The 24,722-nt window shown below is 46.0% G+C and overlaps 1 protein-coding gene across 1 annotated transcript in view; it reads right to left on the bottom strand.

Moving 5' to 3' along the window:
• ADCY8 (adenylate cyclase 8) overlaps positions 1–3,948 on the bottom strand; it is a 205,289-nt gene extending 201,341 nt beyond the window's left edge. Inside the window, exon 1 of the mRNA XM_019625474.1 lies at positions 216–3,948. Coding sequence (XP_019481019.1) covers positions 216–1,172 — 957 coding nt within the window. The 5' untranslated portion in view covers positions 1,173–3,948. The remainder of the gene's footprint in view (positions 1–215) is intronic.
• Positions 3,949–24,722: the final 20,774 nt, after the last annotated feature.

The following is a 24,722-nucleotide window of genomic DNA, read 5'->3' as shown; positions in this document are numbered from 1 at the left end:
GTAGAAAGGGAGAGGTGGAAGAAACTTTAGAGGTCGTTTAGTGCCAACTCCTCTGAGAGAACTACAGCCACTGTTACCCAGGACCTCCTAGGTGCGAGGCACCGTGCCAGGCTGGGGGAGGGGACTCAAAGTGAGCAGGCAGCCCTGCCTCTCAGAAAGCTATTGCTAAAGAACCCAGGGGAGCCAGGGGTAAGAGCCAGCCGGGCAGGAGTTACCTGGTTGATGGAAATGACCGCCAGGCGGGGGATCACCACTTGGAGGACCACCTGCAGCAGCGAGGTGCCCAGGCCGGCCAGGATGGCCCAGGTGAGAGGCAGCGGCAGCATGCTGTAGGTGGCAAAGAGGGTGAACAACACGTAGCCTATGCCATCGCCCAGGAGCCCATAGCCAAGGCCTGCTGCCAAGATCTGGGTGGTCATGGCCACCCAGGTGACCACGCCGCTGTACTGCAGGTATGTGTGTGAGGTGGTGTCCTTCCTGACCACCACCAGGGCGCAGATCACCACCTCGATGCCAGTGAAGAAGCCCAGTAGGATGCCCTTGAGCGGGTCCATGGGGGCGGAGGCCAGGCTCAAGTGGAGGACCAAGAGGGTGAGTTTGGTCAGCACGTCCAGCACATTCATCACCACCTCGGATTTGCGCCTCTGGCCCAGGAAATAGCGCTGGTAGAGGCGCTCCAGGTCCCGGGACTTGAAGGAGTTGCGCAGGGTGGGGAAAATGACCCCCCGGTAGCTGTAGCCCCCACTGAGGAAGAAATCCGAGTTGCTCGGGGCGCAGTCCAGGTGCAGGAAGCCCAGGTCGCCTCCTCCCCCGCTGCCACTGGCACTGCCGCTCCCGCTGCGTTCCGGGAAGACTTTGGTGCTGCCAGTGCTGTGTGCTCTGTCCCCGGGGCCCAGCGAGTAGAGGGGCAGCGCCGAGTCGCCGGACAGCTGCGACGCGTGGTGGTTGGGGCCGCCGCCTGTGGAGTCCGAGCCTTTGCCGGATCCTCCGCGCCCGCCGCCGCTGCCCCGGTGCCCATGAATGAAGCGCTGCTCGGTGATGTGCCGCACCGCTGTCTGCCACAGCAGCCGCTGCGGCCGAGAGCCGCTCCCGCCGTCGCCGGCCGGGGGCGTCGGGTGGATGGTGTAGAGTTCCTCGCTGCTGCTGAGGCAGCGCACATCGGAGAGCTCCATGGCGCCAGGCCGCAGGGAGGGAGGCGGCTGGGGGAGGGGGTTCCTACAGACCCAAGGGCGGCCTGGCAGGAGCTTGGCGGCGGACCTTTTTGTCCCCCGCCGCCCGGTCGCAGGAGCTCTGGGCAGGAGGGCCCCTGCACGTCAGGTCATAGTGCGCTCCGGGGCAAAGGGCGCCTGCAGGATCGTCGCAGACCCCTGCGTCCTTGCGCGCTGCCCTCCCGCCAACCCGCGCAGCTTGGGCGAGCGGCAGCGGAGGCTATTTGTCCGGAGAAGCCGCTGCAGCGCTCTGAGCCACGTAGCCCCCTTCCCGGGCTCGGGCTTCTTGGCTGGTTCTCAGATCAGCGTCTTGGCGCAGTCTTTGCTCTCCAAGAGGCGCCCGGGCGCCGTGCTTCTGCTGCGCGCCGGGCGGGTCCTGGCTGCGGCACTGGGCTCAGGACGCCCACGACTCGGCGGCTGCCGGGGGCTGGCCTAGGGTGACCAGTGGCGACAGAGGCGATGGGTGCGAAGTTAGCAGCAGTGGCTAGAACAGAGCCCTTCGGAGAACTCCATTGCTCCAGGATGGGGCCCCGGGGCGGAGCTGGGGGCGGAGGCAACGAAGGGGGAGGAGTGGGGGACCATGCGGTGGCGGGGTGCCCCGCGGGCGGGTTGAAAAGGTGGTCGCCTCAGAGCTAACAAGTCACCAAACAGTTAATTTGAAGGAGAGGGTGTGCTGAGGCACCCTTCTGGTCTCATTTCTGGCTGTCTCCACTTCCTGAGCGAGGACTGATAGGGCAGCGCTGGCTCCGGCCGGACGCATCCCTCGGGGCAGGGGGAGGGCCTCAGGGTCCCAGTCTCTGCTATAAGACGAGGCCACCCCTTCCAGCTGCGCCCCCGAGGAGGTGCAACACCCGGTTCCCATTCCTTTCACTTCGTTCTTTGGAGTCCATTTGGCCAGGAGCTGGGAGAAGCGGGAAGCGGGAGCAGGAAAAAGTGGGGTGGGCTCCAAAGTCAACAGCTCTGAGAACGAAGAGAAGCCACCGGTGCGGATCCGAGCTTGGGCGGTGCGGCGGGTGTCAGGTTTGGGTGAGAAAGGAGGCCCGAGGCCGCCGGGAAGTCCACTGAGACGCCTCGGGGTCCAGGGAAGCGCCGCGTGCCACCCTGGCGCTCTGAAGTGCGCTGCGGGCACCAGGCGACCGGGAGGAATTTGGAGACCTGTCAGATCGCTGAGACACCCACGGCGACTAAAACCCGCCCTCGCGCCAAGCCACACCCCCGGAACAGGGGGTCGGGTAGGGGCAGCGGCGGATACCTGGCACCCAGGTCTGGTCCGGACACCCCAGGTCTTGAAGGCAGCAGAACTAGCAGAGCGGCGTGGGAGGGTACGGCTGCGGGCTGGGGCGGGCGGCAGCGCCCCCCGCCTTGCCCGGGCGCACAGATCCCGCGCTCCAGCTGGCAGCGCAGGCCGGTTCCTCCGCTGTTCTTTTTTAGGCACTGGCTCCGGTCCTCTGCAGGTGCGCAGCCAGGACTCGTAGGCCGCTTTGCCCACGGACTCGGAGAGCCCAATGCGCGGAACTCAGGATCTCCTTTCTGCCCTCACCGCCGGGGCGTCTTTTGGCAAAGCCAACTTTTGGGCTGAAAAGCAAAATACCCCAAGCAGCAGCTTCCTGCGGAGTCAGGCGGCTTCCTGCGGAGTCTCTTTACTACACCAGTCTGGAGGGGTGGAAAGCGCGCCCCCGACTGCGTCGCACACCAAGTATCTCTCTGCTTATAGGAAGGGTCGAGAGGAGGACTTGGGGGAGGTATTTCCAGCCTCCAGCCGGAGCCACGGTTTCCCGCCCGCTGAGCTCCTGCGCGCGGATGTGGACAAAGCCTCTGGGGACGCTGGGGGCGTGCTGTCCGCGCCCACGCCGGGCTGAGCAGGGGCTCCCGGTGCAGGGTCAGCCGCAATCCCGAGCCCGGCTGCAGGTGGTGGAGCCGCGGGGGCCGCCACCTCCGCCACCGCGACAGTGGCTGCAGCCGGTGGAACCGGGGCCCTGAGCACAGTCAGCTGATGGCCAATGACGTCAGGCCCTGGGCGCTTTCGCGGCTCCCCGTGGCGTCCCAAGAAAGCCCAAATGATCGCTTCGCCGTCCTCTCTGTCCCTTTAGTCTAGAGCGACCCATTGCCTCTGCCCTCGCGAAGAGAAAGTCCCCTCCCCCTGCCTGCACTGAGCAGAAGAGCTCCGGATGTCCCCCTCCCAACCACATCCACCACCTCCAGGGTGATTTCTATCCACCTTGTCCCTGAAACACGGGATTTAAATCTTTCCTTTTAATTCCTCCTTTTCCACACACACGGGGTTCGGTTTACACCCAGAACTGGCCTTGCACAGCGAATCCCAGGAGAAGAGGGAAGAAGCCTCTAACGTTTCCCCCAGACCCCCAAACAGTAGATTTCTGGGATGTGGTGTACATCCTGGAAATGACTCCTTTACCTCAGTCCTTTCGAGTTGTGTTCCACCATCCCTCAATAAAGAGAACAAAATTAAATGCTCAATTTGAAATAGAAAGAAGGTCGATTCCGTGTTTAACCCAGTTTGTAGATGAATTATTTTAACTGTAAGGATTTTCCAGAGTAGCTAGAGGGCCTATCACATGAAGCTGGAAGTTAAGGGCAAAGCACCCCCCCAAAAAAAACAACAACAACCCCAGTTTTGCAGTTATCTAGATGTGAAATAATTCCCGGAATTCTATATCCCTGAGAATGAAAGGCTGCTTGCTTCTTCCTCCTCAAATCCCTTGGACTCATCAGCCTCACCAGCTATCCTGAAATCCTGGGGTGAGTATTAAGTCTTGACTTGTGGAGGGAGCCCAAGCACGGAGAGGGCTGGGTGCGGGAGGGAGGTTCCTGCAGACCCCAAGGCAGCATGTGTGGGCAGCTGTGTCCTCTCTCTGCCCACATAGCCCCAAGTCATCTGTGCTAATGACCATATTAGTATACTTGGCAGAGGAAGGCACTTCTTTATTTTCTCAATTCTTTCTCCTTGGGAGCCTGAGAACTCAGCCTGAATAAATGAGGGGTTGGATGCAGATGGAACTTTCCTATGAAAATCCTCCTGGACATATCCCAGGATGATTTATTCAGCAGCAAAAGGAGGCGTGCCAAGGAGGGGGAGAGTGGACCCAATCAGATCAAATGACTCAGGCTGATGAATGAGCACAGCACGCTACAGAAAGAAGCTCAAAGAAGTTGGTGAACCTAGAAGTTGAAACTGATGTATCAGGGAGAAAGCATTGCATCTGCTCGGCTGGCTCCTCTGAACTTTCCTTTGCTATAGGGGTGTTAGGACAGGATGTTTTACCATAAGAGCATGGGTGGCACAATTAGATTCAAATGTTATTCTCCTTGTTGGGAAGACACAATACCATGCAGCCCCCCAAAGCATTCTGGTTTTGAACGACAGCGTTAACTCAGCACAATTATTGAGAGGCTTTCTGGAATATGCAAACCACCACTTAAAACAAGAGATGCCAACATACTAGTTTGAGACTTCCATATACTTCTCATGCTTTCATTTATTCCTGCATAGTTATTATTGCTGGGATTCTATTAGGTTCCAGGGACAGTATTTTGCCAACTTAGTGTCTTTTTGCACACGGCCATTTCCCTACTCCCCTTTCTCCATTCCCCTCCCTCAAAACACTACCCACCTCATCCTTCAAAACCTGAACAATGTTGTCTCTGCAGGAAACCTTTCCTAATATCCTAATATCAGTGAGAACTGACTTCCTTCTCTATTGTCCACTAGTCTGCTCTGGGGACTTCTAGTATGGCCTTCGTACTGGGACTGGCCATACCCCACTGCTTACCCACGTGTGTCTCACCCCTCCCATGAATCAGTGAGCTCCTTGAAAGGGAGAACTGATTTTCTTTGGGCCTATATCCCCCAATGTCTAGCAACTATAGTGTACGCAGAGATAATAAAATTAGCAACACTTTATCAAGCACCTCTCTGCGATCATTAAAATTATCTCTTACAATCACCCCAGCAATTCTCTGATCTAGATCCTTCTCCACTTTTTCTTCTTCCCATTTTATGCACTAGGATACTGAGGCTGCAGGTGGCTAAGAAACTTGCCCAGGGTCTCCTGGTTAACAGATAGCAAAACTCCAGCCATTACATTTGGATTGGATAAATTTAGCATCCTCAAGCTTAATAAAAATGCCATCACGGGCAGTCAACAAATGTTGACCCAATTTAAACAGAACTGATAGAAATAAAAATGTCAAATACATTTTGAGTTTCCAAATGCAAATTGAATAAGAGACTTCTGAGATATTTTGGCTTTGAGAAGTCTGGTAGGATGAGTCCGGATGGCAGATGAAGATAGCAGAACTAATTCTTATTTGAATAGAGGGTCTATTTTTGCTCAGTTCAAGCCAGAGACATTATTTCTACAGTTTGAGGAAAAGCAGATTTTTCACCTATTAGATTTAACCCAAATAACTGATTTGGTCTACTTAGCCCCACTGGAAAATAACATATTTGTTTTGTGATGTTACTGCATATTATCTGCCACATTTACGGTAGATATGTTTAAAAAAAAAACATTTTGTTTCCCTCCAGTACATCTTTGACTTCCTAGGTCAACAATATTAATATGTGAGTTCAACTTTTATCAGAGCTGTGCCCTTTGCAAAATACCCATAGAAACCCTGATACTCACTGAGGGCATATAAAATATTCACATGTAAAAGAAAAGATGGACTCTGTTCAGGAAGGGGACCTGAAACCAGAGAGATCCTGTTTCCAAAGGGAAGGAGGGTGTTTGTGACAAGGCAGCTCCCAAAGCTGGAAATCCTTAAAGGAAACGTAGATGAAATTTGCTGATAGGGCAGATTTAAATGTTCTCACCACACAGGCACAGGAAGAAAAAACAAAGAACATAGTAACTATAAGAGGCTATGGATATGTTAATTAGCTTGATTGTGGTGATTAACTCACATTGCATAAATACATCAAAACATTAAGTTGCACCTAACCCATGCACTTTAAATACATACAATTTTCATTTCAATTATACCTCAATAAAGCTGGGGAACAGGGCGGGGAAAACATGCCTGCCTTGCCTGGAAGCACTGCTTTTAGGAAATATCAAAGACATTAACCGCTTTGACACAACTCCAGGAAAAAAGTCAATGTCTAAAGGAAGTGGAGCTCATCCATGAAAACAGTCCATGAATTAAAAACTTTGGACTCACATTTCATCTGGAATGCAATACGATGCACAATAGAAAACAACAGAATGTCTATTCTGCTCCTAGCTTGCATTTCTTTGCCTTGTAAAATGCAAGAGGGAAAAAATACACTGGATACATTTTTTTTTTGATCTTCACAGGAACTAGTTTAAATTAAGATTCTGGTGCCTGGAAGGACAAGAACGTCTCATCAGTGAGAAAACAATTCTGAGGCAGTGTATTTATATGCCGGATTCATCAGTCAGGCAAGTCAGAGGAGGAAATCTTCAAGAGAGACAGACTTAGACATTTTCTTCTTCTTCTTAAAAGATTGATTCACTAGTCTCTGGTTTAACTAGAGTATGAGCTTACTGTGGCATCATTTATTAAGTCTTCACTTACTGAAATCATAAGATTACAGGAACACACACACACACATACACACACACACACACACACACACACACACACACACACACACCTCATTAGAGCAATCCTTAAGAAACTAGCTAAAAGAAGTAGCAATGAAAGAAAAAAATAAAAGAGTTTCCAGTTAGTTTACCATTTCACCAAATCTTGTTTTGGCCATGGTTTAAGGTCTGCTTTTGTTTGTTTGTTTGTTTTGTTTTGTTTTTTAAATTTGACACATATATGGAGTCTTGGGTCAAAAGTGATGAACTTCAGTGGGAAACAAAGCAGATCATTTTTGTCTATTTTTTTTTACAAGAAGAATCTATCTGATTGCTATTTCAATACCACAAACTTCTTATTTTTGTAAAAAAATATTTCACCTTATTTCTGTTTTCCCTCCCTGGAGATTTTTGGGATCTAGTTAGGATATTTAGGCTAATACTTCTATAGCATATAACATAAATGTATTTATATGAATTTATGTAGCTGCATATATAAATCCCTCCATTAATTGTGAAAGAAACCTATCTCTTCACCTTTCAAAAACCAGTGTAGTTCTGTCTTCACCCACTTGGTGAGACATTGAACTCACACCCTTTCTGAGGCTTTTATCTGTACCCTCCTAATTCCAGGAAGATGCCATGTTCCCTGCTCTTATGTGGGGGTGGTGGGGAGAGGGCATGCAGGCATCCATGCACTCACATAGCCTTGGGCTTTCCACTGGCCAAGGTCACCACTCCAGGCCCACCATTCCAGGTCACCACTGAGGCAGTCTTTGGCCCGACTCACATGTCCCTGCGGTGCCAGCAGGGACAGTACTCTGCATTGATTCCGTTCAACACGTTATAGGAGCGTCTACCTAGGTCTGTCTGCCTGTGGCCCCAAGTGCCTGACATAGCACACTGCCCTTCCTCTTTAGGGTGATGGCGCCTCCAGAGGGTACTACTGAGAAGCCATTATTTAGGATGCAACAACTCTCGCTGTGTGCTCCTCTCTGTCTCTTCCTTTCTCTCCTTCTGCCCCAGCTTGGCAGTGTGCCTCCTTTAGTCTGGTGAGACGCTTTGCTGTCTATTTCTTCCAAGCCCAGCGGACTATTCTTGCACACGCCCCTTTGTCCTTGCACTCTCTTACTCTTCGTCACTGTAAAACCTTTACATTCTCTTTGGGGACTATGTTTCTGTAAAAACAAAAGATGGAAAGATGACTTTTGCTTTCCGTGCCTGCTTCCTGGAACTGACTTATAGAGAGCTTGAATGAAGGAAAGGACAAAGGGGAGCACACAAAAGCAAATCCCTCAAGTTAATATCTCAAAATATGATCCACATACAAAAAAACGCATGAGATTCACAAAGAGTAAATTAATAAAAGAGTAAAACATTCATAAGGATAATCATGCCTTGCTGCTACTCTATACAAAGAAAGGCACTCTATAACATCCAAATTCTTCCTCTTGGAAGAACAGAAGAAAACTCTATAACATTTCAGAAAAATACCTTACCAAACTCTTGATATGACATTATCTGAAACTCACAAATTATAAAGTTCAATTTAACATAGTATTTCGTATTATCCAACTTGATGTTTGAACCCTCATTATTCAATCAGAATCAACTAGATTCGGATAACATCACACACACACACACACACACACACACACACACACAATAGGTACAGGGCACAATTTATAGATTTCTTAATGCAGATTGCAGTAAAAAAAAAATGTTTGGAAGTGATCAGTCCTGAGGTACTTACTGGGATCATTAAATATGTTTATCTGAAGCTATGGTTTAGTGAAATGAGTTGATTTTGTAGTCAGGAAGACTTATTCTTGAGTTGACTTTGCAAGGTGCTAACTCTGTGCCCTTGATCAAGTTACTTAACAATTTTTAATAATCTGGGGGGAAAAGAATAACTTTGCCAAGTTTTGTGAAGCCTAAAGGTAATTCATATAAAGTACTTGGTATGGCTCATCACAGGTAAAAAATGCCCCATCCACTCAAAACACATGGCCTGTTAATTACTGACAAGATAGATCACAACTTTCTTCTACTTCCTCCACCTCCACTGCTGTTCTCTTATTTCTGGCTACCATCCTCTCTCACCTAGATGCTTTCAATAGACTGAACATGTCTCTCTACTTGGAGTCTGCCTCCTTTCTCCAGCTGCTGTGATCATTCTAAGTTTAAAAATATGATCATGTCACTCTTTTTATTGTGGGGGAAAAAAAACACTTCATAAAATTTACCCTCCGAGCAATTTCTAAATTTACAGTGTAATATTGTCAGCCGTAGGCACTTGTTGTGCAACATATCCCCCGAGCCCCTCCCCTTCCTATGCGACTGAAACTTTGTATCTACCAAAGAACACCAATATCCCACCTCTCCATCCCCCAAGCCAATCATGTCACTCTCTTACTTAAAACATTACAATGGCTCTGCTTTGCCCTTATATGCCTTAAAATTGAAGACAGATATCTTTAGGACTGGCTATTGGTTCTCTCTGCAGTTCCCTCTCTCACTGCTTGTTCTCAGTCCGTGAGCCACACTCAACTTCATTCAGTTCTCCAAATGTAGCTTGCTCTCTCTTCTCTCTGAATCTATGGATTTATTGTTCCCTTTGCTCTGAGTCCTCTTCCTCCCCATCTTTCTGCTCTTAGCATGGATGTCACTTTCTCCAAGAAGCTTTTCCTGGCCTCTTATGTCTGGGTTAAATGCCTCTATAAATCAGAAATGCTTTTGCCTACAAATATTGGGAAAACCCAAATAAGAGTGGCTTACACACACAGAAGTTTGTTTTTCTTACACAACAAGAAGTGTGAATGTGGGTAATTGCTGGTTTGGATCAGGACTTTTTTTTATATCAGGAGCTTTATGCTGGTGATTCTAGAATTTCTTTGGCTTTTATCTCATGGGCACAAAATGGTTATAGCATCTCTAAGCATGCACTCTCCATGCTCTCACCTGAACCAGGACCTGGGGGCCCATTCCCAGTGATCTAGTGGGGGATGGATCTTGGGTAGGCAACACAGATGGTCTTATCACCCCTTTTATCTATTTGCTTAGCAAGCTTACATCTCCATTTTAGGCCTATCCAGTCACCACTTCCTTGCCCATCTGTGGTCGCCAGACTCCAAGGTGATCCCCAGTGATCCCCCCTCTCCTGGCGCTTATGCCCTTGCATCGTCCCCTCCAACATCATATTAGAATTAGTCTGTGTGACCACTAGAGTGCAGCAGAAGTGGTGATATGCCACTTCTAAGGTTAGATCATAAAAGATATTGTGGTTTCTGCTTTGCCTTCTCTTGGACTGTCCAGATTGGGGGAAGCCAGCCACCATGTTGTAAGGACACTCAGGCAATTCCTCTCGAGGAGCCCATGTGGTGAGGAGCTAAGTAAGTCCTCCCACCGACAGCCAGCAAGGAGTCGATGCCTCTTTCTAGCAGCCAATGTGAGCGAACCATCCTAGAAGTGAACTCTCCTGCCTCAGTCAAACCTTCAGGTGAGGCAGCTTCAGGTGAGGCAGCTCCAGCTGAGGGCTTCTCTGCAGACCCATGAAAGGCTCTGAGCCAGAACCACCCAGTTTAGTTGCTCTTCAATGTGTGACCCACATAAACTGTGAGATAATAAATGTCTATTGTGTTAAGCCCCTAAGTTTTGGGGTTACTTGACAGGCAGCAATAGATAACTGATACCCTATCTGACTGCCCCAGTAAGCTATACATTTTTTCAAAACCAAACCAAAACAAAACCATAACAACAACAACAACTTTTAGTTACTTAGTAGTAAAATGGCAGAAAAGCATTTGTTTATTTTTAAGTCATAAGGTATAGGAAGGAGATGTCTTATGAGGTTCTAGTGATAATTTTTATTTGAATAACGTCATGAGTGATGTGGGCTAGGGAGCATCATGAAATGAGATAACATCACTGCTTTGTTTAAAATCATTCAGTACTTCCTATTGTATTTAGGAATATTTCATACCTCTTGTAATTCATTCATTATTTGATAAACAAATGTGTGCATACTGTGGAGACACCAGGAGAAGAAATTTGCACCAGGCTTTGAAAGCTCTGCACCGAAGCTCAGTTATTAGCTAAGAAGAACAGAGTGAGAGGACACGCTGCTTTTCGCCAGTGCCTGGCGTTCCCTCTGTCTAGAGTAGTTTTCCGGATCATAGCTTTTCTGCCTCATTCCAGCCTCACTCTGAAGCCCTCTCCTCAGAAGCGTGATCCTTGTTCATCCTACTTAAGGTACCAGCTTCCAGGATTTTCCAAACAACACTATCTGTTGACTTCCTGTATAGGATATTTTACTACCTGCAGTTGTCATATGTTTTTGTTCATTTACTTGTTTTCTGCTGTCTCGGATTAGAATGTAAGCTCGTGAGGGCAGGGCCATCCTACCGTATTGGCCACTCTTGCTCCAGTGCTTGGCAGATAGCAGAAGCTTAGCAAACAGCTTTAAATGAATGAGTAAAAAATGACCCAGTTTTGGTAAGTAACTGGCTACTGATTCTGATATAGACAAACCATAGATGCAAAATTAGTCTGGCCAGGAGAAAATCTATACTTTCCTGAGCTGGAGCAGAACAAACCTCAAAATAAGGGAAAGAGAGCCTATAGCACCGGGGATCTTTCATTGGGTTCTAACTGGGACACTTCTTCATTGACTGACCCCTCCCAAGGAAAGTAAGCCCAGGTGTTTAGAGCACCTGTATTTATCAGGCTTAGTGCTACTTTGTGAAAACCTCAGGAAGGTGCTTTGACTACATCCGCATGAATTCAGAATAAGCCCCCCACTTAGATCTGGATTGTGGAAGAGTTAATACTGGAATTTCTTTCCAAAATCCAAGAGTATATTTATTACTAATATTTTTAGCTACAAGTTACAGTATACCTGTATTTGTCCCCTAGGACTGCCAATAACAAAATGTATAGACTGGGTGGCTTAAACAACAGACATTTATTTCTCACAGTTCCAGAGGCTGAAAATTTCCAGATCAGGGTGCCCGCTGGTTTGGTTCCTGAGGAGAGCCCACTTCCTGGCTTGCAGATGTCTGCCTTCTCACTGCATGTGATCTCTCTCTTCTTCTTATAAAGCCACTAGTTCCATCATGAGGACACCACCCTCATGACCTCACCTAGCCCTAATTACCAGGCCCTACCTCCAAATACTAACACACTGAGAGTTAGGGTTTCAACATATGATTTTTTTGGGGGACACAATTCAGTCCATAGTAATGCTTGAATGAGTAACTAGCTTAAGTAGATAGTGCTTTATTTTTCTCAATGTAGGTAATTATAAGCATTGAGTCAGGACCTCAAAGATGTTTGGGTGGAAATTCTTTTTGACCTCCTGGTCAAAAGTGGGCTGCTGTAGGTCCAGTCATCACATCTGTATTCAAGCCTGAAAGAAAAGGAAGAGAGCAGAGCTATGCCTGCCAGCCTCCTCCATCTATATTTCTAATTTTTTTTTTAAGAAAAGCAAGCGCTTTCCTCTTTATCAGATGCTACTTAGATGTCATTGGCCAGAATCAGATGGCATGACCGTGTAAATGGCAAGGAAGGCTGGGAAAGTGAGAAACAGGGTTGACGTGGCTAGTTCGCCACCCCCAGACACTACCATTATGATAAGAAAAAACTGCATGGGGTTATGACTCAGGCAGAGAGATTGATTCCACTGCAATAGCTAAAGTAGGTTACAAAAAAATCCAAACAAACAACCTAGATTCAGTCAAGATCATATATGTCACTGAGAACTAATCTAAAGTGCTCAAATGTTTGAAACCTTCCCAGTGTCCCAATTCATCACATCTGTTTCTCTGCAGTGACAATTAATACGAGGCATAAAACAGGAGATATCAAATAGGAGAGGCCAGTTCTTCTTTCCCGTTTCTCTCCTTCGTCCCCTCTTCCACCCCCTGTCTTACTGTGTTTACCTCACCAGCCAAGATGAGGAGGGAAAGAGAGTCTTATCGCAAAAACAGACAACAAACACCTTTATCCACTTTGCCACTTCAAGTGCTATTCTTGTGTTTTCATCTTTTTGAAATTTGCAAACCTTGCCAGACATCCAGAGAAGTCTCAAGTCTACCGTGCCTGTGATGACTTTAGGTGGTAAAGGGAGAAGGTGAGGAAAAGCAAGCATGAAAAAGGAGAGAGGAGGAGGGAGGGAAGAAATAAGGGAGAAAGTTAAGAAAGGAGGAAGGAGAAAAGGAATGGTAGGAGGGAGGCGGGAGGCACAGAGGAAAGGTGCCAAAGGTTTTGAAAAGAAGACGATACAGAAGGGGAAGAGATAGGAAGCGTAGAAGGAAGACTGAGACAGGCAAGAGGGAGAGGAGAAAGAAAGGTCAACGGCGCTTATTCAGTGTGAACTTGGCGCTTCCACATACGTCATTGCACTGAATCTGCACAACAAGCCTGCAAGGCAGATGTCATTACCCCATAGTACAGGTGAGGAAACCGAGGCTGCCTCAAGCTCACACAGCAGTTGATTCGGATAATTCAAAAACACAGGACACGGTATCCTCAGAATCTTTAAAGGTCATGTGCTTGCCATGAACTCACAGGAGAAAAGGCACCCACGGGGCATGACAGAAAATGAGTGGGGACTGGGGGAGTCAGGCAAGCCGGGGCAAGGCCAGGGAGGCATGAGATGTAGCGAGTTACGATCAATGGGGCCATCTGCTGCCCTTCTGTCTTCATTAAAGCTGTGGTTACTCTCTAACGACTACACACTTTTAGTCAGATTGATTAATTAGACTTGAGTGTACTCCTTACAACTCCCAGGGGGACCGCCCATAAATAGTGTCTAGACACTGTGGCTATGAAACCTGGAAGGAAGTTGCCACAAATAAAGCTCTGTTCTTTGGCTTCAGCTCCTGGGGAGGCTGATGGCTCCGAGGCAGGATGTGGATATGAGTTCTCCATGCACCCAGAGCCTAGGACCCTTCCCAGCTTTATCTGAGGAGGCTTGGAGTGGAGGGGTGGCTGGGAATGGGGGTCCCAACGTAGGAGACCCATTTGTCCATGGCCCTCAAATAGACAAAAGACCACAAATCGACCCTTGGACGTTTATCTCCACGAGGTTGTCTACAAAATCTTTGGTTGACAGTATCTGGTAAGTGCCTAAATTAAAGCTTGGAGAATGAGGGCGAGCAGCTTGGAAGAACATCAGGGTAACAATAATGAGTACTTTTAAGAAGCGAAATACTGCACAGCTCAATGCTCTTGATGGCCTAGAGAATGATCTTTTCTGGAAAATATGGGCACTGATAACTCTGAGTTGAAAAGCTAATTGGAAGAGTACCACTTTGAACGCTTCAGGGATCTATTTCCCAATTTACATCACTTATATCTTCTTTTTATATATATTTTAGTGTGATAGCTGTTAAAGCCTACACTAGTTGTGTTTAAAAATAAAGCAAACTCTTCCCTATCCTGAAGTAGAGAGTTCAAGAGGGTCAGGTGGATCTCTGTAATAACGTCAAGGTAAATCTTTGCAAGATTATTGTGGTCTGGCCGGGGAAGAAAATGATTTTCCTCCAGGGGTGAGGGGTTGAAGACCAAGACGTGATGAAGGGAACCTTGGTCTAAGAGACTGAGAAAGAAGGGGCCGTGGATTCAAGGTGCTGTTGCTGGTCTTATTATTATGGTCTTGATGCTATTGATTAGCAAAGTTGCAAAATTGAGTTACGGAAAAATTAAGTGATTTGCCCACCATCACTAACAGTCTATGGTGGAACTATCAATAGTAGGGTTGTGACAAAACTCCTACATATATAGATGTGGCCCTGAATCCTAACTTTAAGGCAATATAACTGTCCAGGCAGCAGAACAAATCAGGAGAGCAAATCACCTCCATCCTGAGCACATGGTGGTTAGCACTAGTGACTACAGGATTTGACGTCTTGTGAGATTTCAAAATAGCTGTCGGATGTATGTATATGAGCGCATGTGCAGGTCTTTATTTCCCCACCCCAATTAGCTCTTGAAATATATTTAAAGAAATGCTAGCCAAATTGGAAACTAAGCGCTTTATGGGAAATCGGAATATGGATCTTCGAGAACCTCCTGGCCACATCCTTTCAGACACGCAAGAGGAACAGGCTGACAGAGGTTAGTTAGGCAAGCTGCACGTTAAAACTGGAACCCCATGCAGCCTCGGGAGCTTCGTTCACTAGTGTCCAATGCATTTGTTCACTAGGCCGCTGACTTGCTCAGTCACTGGAAGACTGCTAGAGTGATGCTCGCGAGGCAGCTAGACGCCAGGTCAAGGCCACCCAGGGTGCTGTGTTAGGGAGTTCCAATTTCATGTGTCAAACCATAGGATGGTACTGAAATCCAGCCAATGGTACAGATGTAGGGCTCACAGCAGTCCTGTGAGGTAAGTACCATCACCCCTAATGGACAAGGTGCAAAGAGGCCGAGTGAGGTGTGTTCTTTCCACACAACCAGTGAGCTACCACTTGAGACCTGAGCGCTGTTCTCTGAACTTTACAACTTTTTTTTTTAATTAAAGTTTATTGGGGTGACAATTGTTGGTGAAATAGTGCCATTTGCGACAACATGGGTGGATCTCGAGATTATAATGCTAAGCAAAATAAGTCAGACAGAAAAAGTCGAGAGCCATATGATTTCAGTGATCCGTGGGAGATAAAACTGAACTTTACAACTTCTCGTTTCACCTTCCCTCTTGCCCAGGACTCTACGGCCACAGTGACCTACATTTGTCCTTCAGTTCCCGCAGACCTTTCAGATGTCAGGACTTTTGTGTTCACCCTGCCTCTGGCTGGTCTCCCCAGAACTCCCACCGGCTGCCTTTATTCTGCCATGTGCCCCCCTATCATGTTGCCCCTTCAGAGCCACCCTATCTGCAGTACTTCTCACCCCAGCTTTCCTCATCCCTTTTATTCCCAATTATATGTTTTGTTTTGTTTTGAAAGATTTTTTTATTGGGGAATTGGGGGAAGGGGAACAGACAAGTTGCTGTCCTTTCTGTTCTTCAGTCTAGTTGTGGAGGGTGTTGCTTCACTGGCCCAAGTTGGCACCATCATTGAGCTCTTCCCAGGCGAGACAGATCAGTCGCTGGCTTCTGGACAGCTGCTGGCCACTCACGCTGGCTGCTGGCTACATACAGTAGCCCATGGCAACCCACTGCCACAGGGGCTGCAGCCTACGCTGTCGCCTGCGACTCAGGGCAGCCCAGCTCCAGGTTGAGCTGTTGTTCAGCATCTTAGCTGTGGAGGGCAGTGTCACTGGCCCTCATATGTGGGATCCGAACTGGGGCCCCCTGGGGTCCCAAGCCAGCTCTTAACCAATGCGCCACTCGGCCGGCCCCCAATTATAAGTTTTTCTTCATAACACTATCTGAAAAATTTCTTGGTCCCATACATGGTCACATATGTTTCCTTTTTCCCTTCAGAACAGAGCTCCATGAAAACTGGACTATTGTTCGCCGTATTTACCACCATATCTTTTGCACTAAGTGTACGGACCTGGCTCGTGGTAGATACCTGACAAATGTTCCTGGAGAAAAATGAGCGGGCCAATGAATGACTGTTTCCAGGGCACAGCCTGGGAAGACAGCTCTGTGTACTATGCTGAGTGTTTCGGGTGAAGCTGCCATGAACCAAGAAAAGGGTTTTCTGATGATTTTACCCATTATGGGACCCCTTCAATTCTTATATGTCACCTAGCATTAGTACTGAGAAGTTCAAGGAAAGAAATCCTTTTCCAAAACCAAGAGCAAAAACAAATAAATGAACATAAGGAAAAAAAAAACACCTCCCAAATTAATCAAGCAAGATTATGTATTTAGCAAGGATCCTTTGAATTCATCCAGTACCTACTGAGCACTGGCTGTATTGCAAATATCCCAGGATGCAAAGAAATATCCCTGCTCATGTTACCTAAATTTTGCATCTTTATTTTCTTTTCTTGATTTTCAATGATAATCTGAATGATATTTTATATCTGGGAAGACACACAGTTTCTGAGCAAAATAGTTTTAATCAATTGAGCAATGTAAGGGAATAAATCAAAGGTAAAATTCCAGAACTTTAGAGTTACATGGCCACATAAGCACTTTTGACACCTGTCTTTGGTTTACAGATGGAAAACTGAATCACAGACTTTAGGTGACATAGCTAAGGCCACGTGTAAGAAAATTGATAAATCTAGTTTTTTGGATTCATATTTTTAAGTTTTTCCTGTGCATAAAGTTAAGAATTTTTTTAAAAAGGAAGTAGAGGAGGTTTCTTCCTTTCAGAGAAATATTTAACCACTTTTAATGGATGTTACTAATAGGATTTGTAATGAATCACGACTTCCCCTTGATGATTGCTCAACCAAACAAAAGCCACCAGTTGAATTATGTTGACCTCTGTGCTACCTGACTAGAGCTGGGGATATGAATGAGTGTTATTTTCTGACGTGTTATGTGGACACAATTACACCTTTAGTCATTATTTTCAATCTACATATGTAATGCCCTATTGACTCATGTTCGCCTTTAGATGTATAAGCTAGTTAAAATGACCACACTGCTCAGAAGAGAGAGCTGTATTTCACTGCATAACAGATAAGATACCTGGGGGAGCACCGGGGGCTACTCATCTGAACCGATTACCATCCATTCGGGAACACCAGCACCCCTGATGCACTGACGCTGGGTCTGCACGTTCCATATACACATACTCTTGCCTGCCTCTTACTGAGGGTGGAAGAGGCTCTTTCTCAAGAGTTTTCCAGAACATGGTTTGAATGGAGTGGGTTACTGGGGCCCCTTTTGCATACTGATCTCTGTGGGTGCCAGGATCCCGGGATCACTGGCTTCACAGGCTCATGGGAGCTTTTGCATGAAGAGTGGGGGACTGATGACTGAGTCAGGCCACTGCAGGCGGTGACCAGAATAACCAATATCTGCTTCTTCCTGTTCTACTGTGTAAAGTAAAACATGGCCAGGGGATCCTGGGCCATGGAGCGCTTTTCTGCCCTTTGCGGACCAGGCGTCTGCAAAGCTGAGGGAAAGTCCATGTCCCAGGGGCCCAGGTAGTGGGAGTGATGGAGAAGTGGGGGGCAGCGTCTGCAACTCCCAGAAGCCACAGCTCCACGGGCCAGGCCGGGGTGTTCGTTTTCGCAATGACTGGATGCTTCTATTCAACTTGCTGTTGACATGCTGTTTTAACGGTAGCTTTTTCATACTCTTTTAGTCTGAACTAGTTGTAGAATGACAATCGCCTTAACAATTCACGCATATTCTCCAGTGAGAATTGTTTTGAAATACTCTCTTTAAAAATGTTTGATTGCATTGGAGGTCCATTCACATCATCACAAGAAATTTCAATATGTTTGTCAATGAAAGGTCTTTCAGGTGCTCTAAATTTAATTTTAGCTGTTGCAAATTTTGAGTGGTTATACAATGGTTTTACATTTCATTATCACCTCATCATACAAAGACAGTTTTTAGTTGTGGTGACTATTAAAACTTTGAAAGAGCTTCATTAAAAAGTATTAATCAGAAATTCCATGTGGCCAATTCAAGCATAAAATCCACTATAAAATAAAAGTTATTATAAGAAGCAACTTGCCTATTAGAATTTTGATGGGATTTTTGGGGGGGATGTTTCACACTGTTGAATATTTAATATCTTTCACAATACTTGGTATTTTAATCTTTTATTATCATAATTATATTTTAAAAGAAATTTTAATGGACTTTTCTCTATTACCAGCATTACTAAATTTTTCTGTACTACCAGCACTTAAGTATCATATTTCCTGCTACAGTTAAAAAAAAAAAAAAGAAATCCCGTATTACACTGCACTGCACTACACTCAATCATCCTTTTACTATTTCCTATTGTGGTAATAATAACAATCACTTGTTACAAGTGATTTATAGTTTATTTGAAAAGAAAACTCTCACTGGCTTACACAACTTGGTGAATAATGCAGCCTGTGTGCTGTCTTTGTAACGATGAGGACAAGGAAGCAGTGAAATTACGAGGCTGCCTTACCTTTGTGCAGACTGTGAACGGCTCGTCTCATTGGCCTCCTGTCCTGTGCTTTGCAGACCCGGGCAAAGTTCCTCAAGGAGAGAGTTAACTGTCTCCATGCACACTAGAAAATTAAGATGATGTTGGTGATTATTATTAATATGCTTGCCATTTTTATTTTTTTTAAATATATAATCCCAGAAATCCATGCAGGCATCCATCTTTTTTTTTTTTGAGTTGGATAACCATCCTTTTATTTTATTTTTAAAATTTATCAAGGTGACATTGGTTAATAACATATAAGCTTCAAGTGTATAATTCTGTAATACGTCATCTGTATATTACACTGTGTGCTCACCACCCAAAGTCAGTTCTCCTTCCATCACCATATACTTGACCCCCTTTACTGTCTTCATCCTCCCCTCTGGTAACCCCATACTGCTGTCTGTGTCTATGAGTTTATTTTTTGTTTGTTTGTTGCTTTTGGTTTCATATCCCACATGAGTGAAATTGTATGGTTCTTGTCCTTTTCCATCTGACTTATTTCTCTTAGCATGATATTCTCAAGATCCATCCATGTTGTTGCAAATGGCACTGTTTCATCCTTTCTATGGCTGAGTACTATTCCCTTGTATATATGGACCACATCTTCCTTATCCCATCATCTATTGAAGGACATTTTGGTTGTTTCCAAATGTCTTGGCCACTGTGAATAATGGTGCAATGAACACAGGGGTACATATATCTTCACAAATAAATGTTTTCAAAAATTTCAGGTAGATACCCATAAGTGGGATTGCTGAGTCATATGGTAATTCTATTTTTTGAGGAAACTCCATACTGTTTTCCATAGTGGCTGTAACAATTTACATTCCCACCAGCAGTGTGTGAAGGTTCCTTTTTTCCATATCTTCTCCAACACTTGTTATTTTTTGTCCTATTGATAATAGCCATTCTAACAGGTATGAGGTGGTATTTCATTGTCATTTTGATTTGCATTTCCGTAATAGCTAGTGAAGTTGAGCATCTTTTCATGTCTGTTGGCCATTTATATGTCTTCTTGGGAAAAGTGTCTGTTCAGGCATTCATCTTAATAGATTACTAAACATCAGGAAAGGAAAGGAAAGAATAATCCTTCCATTTGTAGATGACGTCTTGCTCTTGAGTAGTGGAATAGCTGGTTGATAGGGTAGAGTGCTCAGCCAGGTCTCAGAAGAGGGAATAAAAAGATACACCATCTGGGAAAGTGTGATGTACTCAGAAGAAACATAATTCAAGCCACGCATAACCCACAGTTTTCAGGACATGTGAGGTTGGTATAAAACCAGGGTTATTATAATATGCAGCTACAATACTTGTCCAGCTTTGTCTCATCTGCTATTGTAAGATGTCTTGTCATAGCCAATTATCTCTCAAATCTTTCTACTTTTTATTTCAATTCCACTGTCACTTCCTCAATCCAAGCTACAATAGCTTCTTAATTGGTGTCCCTGCAACCTCTCTCTTTGTTTATCTTCTCCACTGTCAGCACGATCTTTGGGCAGTACTGATCTGGGCAATAATGTAACGCACTCCAAATCTGCTAAACTCCTCTGGTAGCTTCCTATTGGTCTTATAGTTAAGACACAAATCCCAGTATGTACCCCAAGGCCTACCCTTGACCCAGATTCTGTCCATCTCTCCATTATCACTCGGCCCCAGTCGTCACCTCTTATCCATTCTCGAAGCCCCTGCCCCTCACCGCCAATGGGCTCCTGCCGACTGTCACCCCTCTGTCTGTATTTTCCTTCTTCTCCTCTCCTTGATTACTCCTTTTCATTCTTAATATCTCTACTTCGTTGTTATATCCTGAGAACATTTCCTCCCCTTATTTGGTCAACAACTATCACAGGCTCTGAGAAGATAGCATAAGTTTTTCTTGGTTGTGCTTTCCACATTTACTATTTTTCATTTACTTGGCAGTTATTTGCTTAATGTCTGTTTTTCCCACCAGATCACTTGAAGAAGGGCAGTGTCTTTTTTTTTGTCTTTTTTTTTTTTTTTTTCTCACCTTTGTGGCTCCAGGGCCCAATATGGAGTCTGAGCTAGTATAGATGCTAAGTACATTTCAGCTGCTATTTGTTAATTTTTTTAGTGGATCCCATCTGTGTACTTGGTGTTTTCAGTCATTCTTCCTTTCCCTGATGTTGGCTGCTACCATTCCTACAGTAGTAAAGCCGGACTGTTGCTTCCATCGCTACGTCCTACCACTGCCTCCTCTGGGGACAGAGCCAGGCCCCCAAGGAGTCCTCAGTGGTGAGAGACATGGTAGCAACAGAGCCTATAACTGACCCCACCAGACCCAGGGGTTCTGGCTTCCCAAGAGGCTGTTGGGAGGTGGGGGAAGGCAACACAGCCAAGCATCATGGTGGAGCTGGTGCCCACGGGACCACCTTGGGCCAGTAAGAGTCAGGAGACAGGAAGGAGCTGGCACAGAAATTGCTCACCCTTCTTCTTTCTGAGGCAGTGAAACACGGCAGCTCCAGTCGGCTTTTCCAGGGACATCCATGCGACCAATCAACCCTCTCCCTTTAATTTCAGCTGAAACAGGGACCTGTTTAGTAACCCTCACCTGTTTTTGCTTTGCCCGCTTCCCTCTGTCTTCCTGTATGTGCCTCTCTTCTGTGCCCTGGCCTTACAGCCCCACTGAAGGTTAGCAGTTATGACTGGCCTCAGTTTTCTAGGAAGGCCCGGCTTAGATAATTTCCTTTATTGTTTTAAATATCATAGGCTTCTTTAGGGCCATCAATCTAAGCAATCAGAAAATATTGGACCTCAATCCTGAATTTATTACCTAAATATTTATTAAGGTCATATTAGGGGGTAGGTTTTGTTTGGGGCTCTTAGGTACAAAAACACAGAGAAAGCTATTCGTGAGCCCAGAAGTCACCTTTCAGGTGGGAGAAGGGGGACCTGACATATAACCAAGCTATCAGGAGATTCCACTGGGTTGTCGGAAAAGTCATGACGCATTTTTGCAATGAAAAACATAGAAAAAAATATGTTATGACTTTTCTGACAACCCAATAGTAAGTGTTCAATAAGAAAACAATCATTGGGCCGGCCAAGTGGCGCGATAGTTAAGAGCTGGCTTGGGATGCCAGAGGGCCTCGGTTCGGATCCCACATATGAGGGCCAGTGACACTGCCCTCCACAGCTAAGATGCTGAACAACAGCTCAACCTGGAGCTGGGCTGCCATGAGTCGCCGGCAACGGCGTAGGCTGCAGCCCCTGTGGCAGTGGGTTGCCATGGGCTACTGTATGTAGCCAGCAGCCAGCGTGAGCGGCCAGCAGCCGCAGTGAGTGGCCGTCCAGAAGCCGGCGACTGATCTGCCTCACCCGGGAAAAGCGCAATGATGGTGCCAACTTGGGCCAGTGAAGCAAAGTCCTCCACAACTAGACTGAAGAACAAAACGACAGCAACTTGTCTGTTCACCTTCCCCAATTCCCCAGTGCTGTTCCCATCCCCCCAATTCCCCAATAAAAATCTTTAAAAAATAAAAGAAAACAGCCATTGACTTTGCCCGGAGCTGACAGGAGGGTTTTCTCAGGGGTCGCTGACATTCGGAGTGAATCCTAAAGGAAGAGGGGCGTGTTTCCAGCAGACACAGTGGGCCACAGGGACAAAGGTGGGAGAAGGCTTTCCAGGTGGAGGGAGGACGAGGCACATATGTGAGGTGAGGGAGATCATAGTACATCTGGGGAAACTGCAGAGTTCATTGGGATGAAGTGAAGCTGGGAGGACTTTGGGCTCAAAGCTATGAAGAAACATTCGTCCTGCACTGTAGCCTGGCAACCACATTTCTGAGAAACACAGCAGAGAAGGAAGCATGGGAATAACATGAAGATGACGGAGGGGCCTGGTTTAAATTAATTGTTCATTGAGTCTCTGCTTCATTTTGTAGAAGCAGTTCAGGCACCCCAAGCTGCCTAAGTTCAGAAGTACGAAGAATAGGGGTTGATATAATCATAAAAACATGGCACTTTTCGATGAGGGAGGACATTTAGAGAGGCTGTTTGTCCTTAAAAACTCAGCGGCAAATCTAGCATAATTGATACCTGAAGTGGGTCTGGTGTTGGTACCTCCTTCCTTTAGAGGGCAGATTATTTTCAGTAACCACCATAAAATGAAGTGAATATATTTCATGTATGAACTAAAATTTGTTCTTGCCAGGTAAAAATACCACGCCTTGCATTTCACACTCTGTTTTCACTGTTTACAATTTTAAACGGAAATAAACACTCTGAGTGGTAGATCGGTCACAAGGAATGACAGAACTGAGGCAACTCTAAACCTTTTTCTCCACCTTTCCCAACACTGCACCATCATTGTTCGTTTTTCACCTGGTGGTTAAATACAGGAATATGTCCTACCACAGGGGCTGGAAATATGAACGACACTTACACCTGAAGTGAGTTAAAAAATAAAAAAAAGATTCCCAATCGTTATAAACTTACTTTCAAAATCAATGTGTGTAGCTGGGTCAGCCTGCCAGGGAAGTTCTTTGAATCAACTTCCATTTCATTAATGGACAATAAATGAGCCAACTGGATGCTTACATACACACTAGTACAACTCCACAGTGGTAACAGCAATTGTTGTGACTTGGAGCAACAAATAATTTGGGGGAATGTGTATTTTCCCACTGACATTGTTCAGAATTGCAAGTGGATGGTGATAATAAAAGCAGACTCATGTCTAGCGAGGTATATTATCATTATTTTAAAAGCCTTTAAGACAATGCATTTCCTTGTTGCCTTCCACTCCACCATCCTGCCCTGCAGGCCACTAGACCTTATGTGCATGGACTCTGGAGCTAAATGAGCTGGTTAAAAATTCTGTGTCCTTGGGGCCGGCCGAGTGGTGCAATGGTTGAGAACTGTCTTGGGACGCCAGAGGACCCCGTTCGGATCCCACATATGAGGGCCAGTGACACTGCCCTCTACAGCTAAGATGCTAAACAACAGCTCAACCTGGAGCTGGGCTGCTGTGAGTCGCCGGTGACAGCGGTAGGCTGCAGCCCCTGTGGCAGTGGGTTGCCATGGGCTACCGTGTGTAGCCAGCAGCCGCAGTGAGCGGCCATCCAGAAGCTGGCAACTGAACTGCCTCGCCCGGGAAGAGCGCAATGATGGTGCCAACTTAGGCCAGTGAAGCAACGTCCTCCCACAACTAGACTGAAGAACAAAAGGACAGCAACTTGTCTGTTCCCCTTCCCCCAGTTCCCCAGCACTGTTCCCATCCCCCAATTCCCCAATTAAAAAAATCTTAAAAAAAAAAATTCTGCGTCCTCTATTCCTAGTTTATGTGATTTTTTGAAAGCTGACTAACCTCTCCATGCCCCACTTTTCCCACCTGAAAAATGCAGATACAGTAGTAACTACCTCTGAGATTGTTACGAAGGTTGCGTAATTTAATATGTAAAGTGCTTAGATGAGTGCCCAGAGCATAACACACACTTGGCATACATGAACTTTTAGCTCATCTAGTGCAAGAGGGTCAACTGAGACCCTGAGGGGAAAATGAGCTGGTGGCAGAGATAGGACTGAAACTCAAGTCTGCCAGATTTTAACTCAGTTCCCCGATGTCTAAACAATATTGATTAATTAATATGATTATGTTGACAAGATGAATGGCTGATAATTCATTTTACAAAGTAATAAGAAATGAATATTTTCAGAGTGATTCTTGGAACATTTGTTGTTGACTTGGGCAAAGCAGTTAATACACACGCAAAAGCACAAACAAAAAACCAACCCCTATGTCACATATTTTGAATGACAATCTGTCAGTCAGCAACCATGGGTGAATGTCCTCCTGGCTGTACTTATGTTTCCATGTCATGAACTTTTAGGTCCCCATTCATGGTCTCAGAGCCATCATTCTTAAATGTGAAAACTGACAAGAT

Source organism: Hipposideros armiger, unplaced genomic scaffold (genome assembly GCF_001890085.2).
Source record: "Hipposideros armiger isolate ML-2016 unplaced genomic scaffold, ASM189008v1 scaffold_629, whole genome shotgun sequence".
Taxonomy (NCBI): domain Eukaryota; kingdom Metazoa; phylum Chordata; class Mammalia; order Chiroptera; family Hipposideridae; genus Hipposideros; species Hipposideros armiger.
Note: the sequence above shows the minus strand (reverse complement) of the source record. Positions and strands in the feature narration are given on the sequence as shown.